The sequence below is a fragment of the Lolium perenne genome, chromosome 2, assembly GCF_019359855.2.
Source record: "Lolium perenne isolate Kyuss_39 chromosome 2, Kyuss_2.0, whole genome shotgun sequence".
NCBI classification, from domain to species: domain Eukaryota; kingdom Viridiplantae; phylum Streptophyta; class Magnoliopsida; order Poales; family Poaceae; genus Lolium; species Lolium perenne.
This window is the reverse complement of record NC_067245.2, coordinates 320,506,833-320,510,522: the sequence shown is the minus strand read 5'-3', so window position 1 is coordinate 320,510,522 and position 3,690 is coordinate 320,506,833. Positions and strand designations below refer to the sequence as shown.

At 54.5% G+C, this 3,690-nt stretch overlaps 1 protein-coding gene across 1 annotated transcript; it reads right to left on the bottom strand.

Annotated features, from left to right (window-relative positions):
* Nucleotides 1–1,014: 1,014 nt before the first annotated feature.
* LOC127336649 (laccase-15) lies at nucleotides 1,015–3,423 on the bottom strand. The gene is made up of 4 exons (XM_051363486.1): nucleotides 3,272–3,423; nucleotides 3,018–3,169; nucleotides 2,540–2,916; nucleotides 1,015–2,390 (listed from the first exon to the last, which is right to left on the bottom strand). The coding sequence occupies exons 1-4, from the start codon at nucleotides 3,359–3,361 to the stop codon at nucleotides 1,270–1,272; spliced, it is 1,740 nt and encodes a 579-aa protein (XP_051219446.1). The 5' UTR covers nucleotides 3,362–3,423; the 3' UTR covers nucleotides 1,015–1,269.
* Nucleotides 3,424–3,690: the final 267 nt, after the last annotated feature.

The following is a 3,690-nucleotide window of genomic DNA, read 5'->3' as shown; positions in this document are numbered from 1 at the left end:
GCAGCATTGGCTGAGGTTTCAAAGTCGCCATGGGAGCCACCATTGTGCATCTCTTGACACTGATCATAACTCTGGATCTGAGAGTACAGAGTGGCCAGGGACAGCGGCGTGGTGACCACGCCTAGGGCTGCCACCAGAGCGTCATAGCCGGAGCCAAGGCCGGCCAGGATATAGGAAACCAGCTCTTTTTCGAGGAGAACACGGCCAGCAGCAGCAAGATCATCAGCAAATCCTTGCATCTTGGTGGGGTAAGCCGAAGTGGTGGAAAACTGTTGTCGTTTGGTGTTGGCGATGGCGATCAGCAGGTTGGAGACCCGGGCCTCGCTCTGGGCGGCAAACATCGTTTCGATGGCACACCATAATTCTGTCGAGTGCTCAATCCGATGAACATGGGGAAGAACTTCCCTGGAGAGCGACTGTTGTAGATATGCCAGGACGATCTGGTCTCTGGACAGCCAGGCTGCGTACGCCGGGTTCGGCGCCGTCTTGGCCTTGGCAGCATCGTCGTCCGCTGAGTCAAGGACCAGCAGCTTCTCGGGAGCGACGTCGGATCCATCCAGTAGGCCGACGAGTTGAGCTCCACGAATCGGCGGCAGCACCTGAGATCGCCAGAGAGGATAATTCTCTCGAGTCAGTTTGTCTGACAAAGGCGAGCCGAGGTTGATGACGGCCGAGCTCGAAGACGCCATGGACTAGGGTTTGTGGTGGGTGGGTTTCGATCGGGGAATATCGGTGGAGATCAGGTAGACGAGGAGGAGAGGCCTGCTCTTGATACCATGTAAAAATAGCGACAATGGTTGGATCAATCTACTCGGATGATTCCCGAGCTCTCGTTCATATGCTTATATAGATGGGAGGTACAACGCGTTGGTTACAAAACGTGTAGAACGGTATAGGAGTTCTATACAAATACTATGTTTAACACGTACGTCACTAAAATCTGTTGGTAGAAGTATTACATAACATAAAAGTGCAAAAACCCAAATGGCGAGTAAAATAGGTAGAAAAACATGATTCACATGACCATCCATTATGTTTATTACTCAAAAGGGTTGCTCTCAAAAAAACCCGAGAGTGACTGAAAGGGAAAGCGAACTTTGGTATTTAATAGGACGCCCATTAATGTAGTAGATCTGTAGATACCATGGGACTAAAACCTATTGGTAGATTTATTACAGGCCATAACAGTTCAAAACCCAGAGGACTTGTACAACCGGTAAAAAGATAGTAGCAGCAAACATTATTCCCAGACCATGATGAGTTGTGCCTTTATTCGTATGCGATGCTCCTGTCGCATCTTGGCAGATCTGCTGGAGGTGGAGGCAGAGCCGTCTCCGGAGTTGGCCCGTTGCCTACCTCGAAGACGGTGGCCATGCCCATGCCCATGTGGAACTCGTAGTGGCAGTGCAGGAACCAGTTCCCGGGGTTGTCGGCGACGAACCGGACGGCCGCCCAGCCAAGCCCGGTGACCATGACCGTGTTCTTGACCGGCGGGTCGACGAGGTTGTAGGATGCGGTGTCCCTTGCGGCATCATAGTTGCCTATTCCCTGGGCGAGGACGAAGAAGTCGTGGCCATGGAGGTGCATTGGATTAGGGCTGTCCTCCATGAGGGTGGTGCTCTGGAACACCACCTCCACCGTGGAGTTGTATGCGATGTGCCGCATCGTGGTGGCCCTGCGCGACGGCTCTAGCTCCAGGAGCTTGGCGCTGCGGTTGAAGAAGTTTATGAGCACCGGGTCGGTGTAGTCGAATTCAAGGGGAGGCCTGGCGGACATCTCCTCCGTTGCGGTAACCAGCTCAGCGCCGTGGTAGCGTGCTTCGAGGAGCGACCTCCCCTGGGGGAGGTGGAAGGAGACGTTGTTTATGTTGGCCACATGCACGGTGTGGTTGCGTATGGTGCCCATGCCGAGGGTGAGGAAGAACTTGTCGTGGACGTGACCTCGGACCTGAGGCAGCAAGGGGTTGTTGGGGTAGCCCGTCATGTTGCCATGGAAGTGGAAGGACGTGGTACGGTCGTGCTGGTCGGGCATCTGGGGCTCCATGGCCTCGCCGTGGCTGTCGGGGTACCGAACAATCCCTCTGGCGAGCCTGGTGGCTGTCTGCGGCGCAGGCGGGGGCGACTGGGTGCCGAGGGCGACCATGTAATAGGAGTGGCACGGAGGAGCGTCGGCGACCATGAGCACGTCCAGCGTCTCGCCTGGTGCAATGGCCACGACGTCGCCGGTGGCGTTGTAGGGGCGGAGGTAGTTGGCGTCCGAGCCGACCACGGTGAGCCTGTGGCCGGCCACTTTGAAGTAGTACTCGTTACTGAGTGCAGCGTTGGCAAGGCGGAGCATGTACGTCTTGCCGGGTTCCACGTCGAGGACGAAGGTGTCGTCTTGGGCTACCCCTGCATCATTGACCTCGGATTCTCAGATAATGCATGTATAGATACATCTGAATCTACCGATAACTAATATATATATAAAATGGAAGGAATAGTAGTAAATGTATATATATGTTGTGGATGCATGCATGAAACAGTACTGTCGTGCGTACCGGAGCAGTTGTAGAGATCCCCAATCTTGCCGTTGATGGTTGCTGAAGCTGGTCCATCCTTAGAATGATCTCCATCGGCTATCCAGAGCTCCAAGTCCTTCTGCACTTGCCTCAGGTCGTTTTGCCAGAAATCCGCTATGACGATGGGGACGTCCTGGTGCGGCTTGGGGAAGGGATAGGAGCCGGACTTTGGGCGGATGATGATGGCGCCGTGCATGGTTGCCCGGAGGGTGGAGATGTGCGCGTGCCACCACAGGGTGCCCTCCTGCCCGACCACGTCGAACCGGTAGGTGAAGGTGGTGTTGGGGGCGATGGGGCACTGCGTCACCATCCCAGCTCCGTCCGCCCAGCAGGTGAGTCGCTGCTTCACGCCGTGCCTGCAACATCATCCGATCCAATGCGACTCGGTAAGGCCGATAACCATATCGCGCTAGCTAGCAGATGCATGCTCATGCATTGCTCAAGGAGGAGTGCCTACCAATGGATCGTTACTCCAAAGGGTGACTGGTTCACCACGTGAACTACCACGGAGTCCCCTTCTGTCACCTCCAGCGCCGGGCCTGGTAATTGCCCGTTCACCACCGTCGCCACCGTATCGCGGCACAGGTGCCTCAAGGTAACCTCGCTCACCTTCATAGATCAACACATAAAACAAAACAACAACATCACATCTCTGTTTCGGACACGGACAACATGAATGTATGGATGGGGAGCTAACTAGGGAGGCCTTACAAGGAAGGTGTGCTCCACCACCGCCGCATTGATGCTGCCTCCCATGGCGAGGAACAAGGCCGCTACCACCAGAACCACCATGTCTGCCATGCAAGCTCTCGCTACTTTCCGGGTGCTGGATAGCTAGTACGTGTTGCTTTCTTCTCTATGCCCACACGGCTGTATATATAGTGAGGCCGATGCGGCACTTCCGCGCGTAGGCAGCGAGCTTGAATAAAACATTTATTTCCTCGTTCCCAAAATAGATTCTGCACGGACGAGCAGACCATATGGTTTTACTTTTCGTGTTAGCATTTTTTTCGACCCTTGGAGCAGAGAGGGAAGTATCCACCGTCGGCCACGCTGTACTCAAATACTACCTCAGTAGCTCAGTCCCTCATTTTAGCCAAACAAAACATCTTATAATTAGGGACACAGGT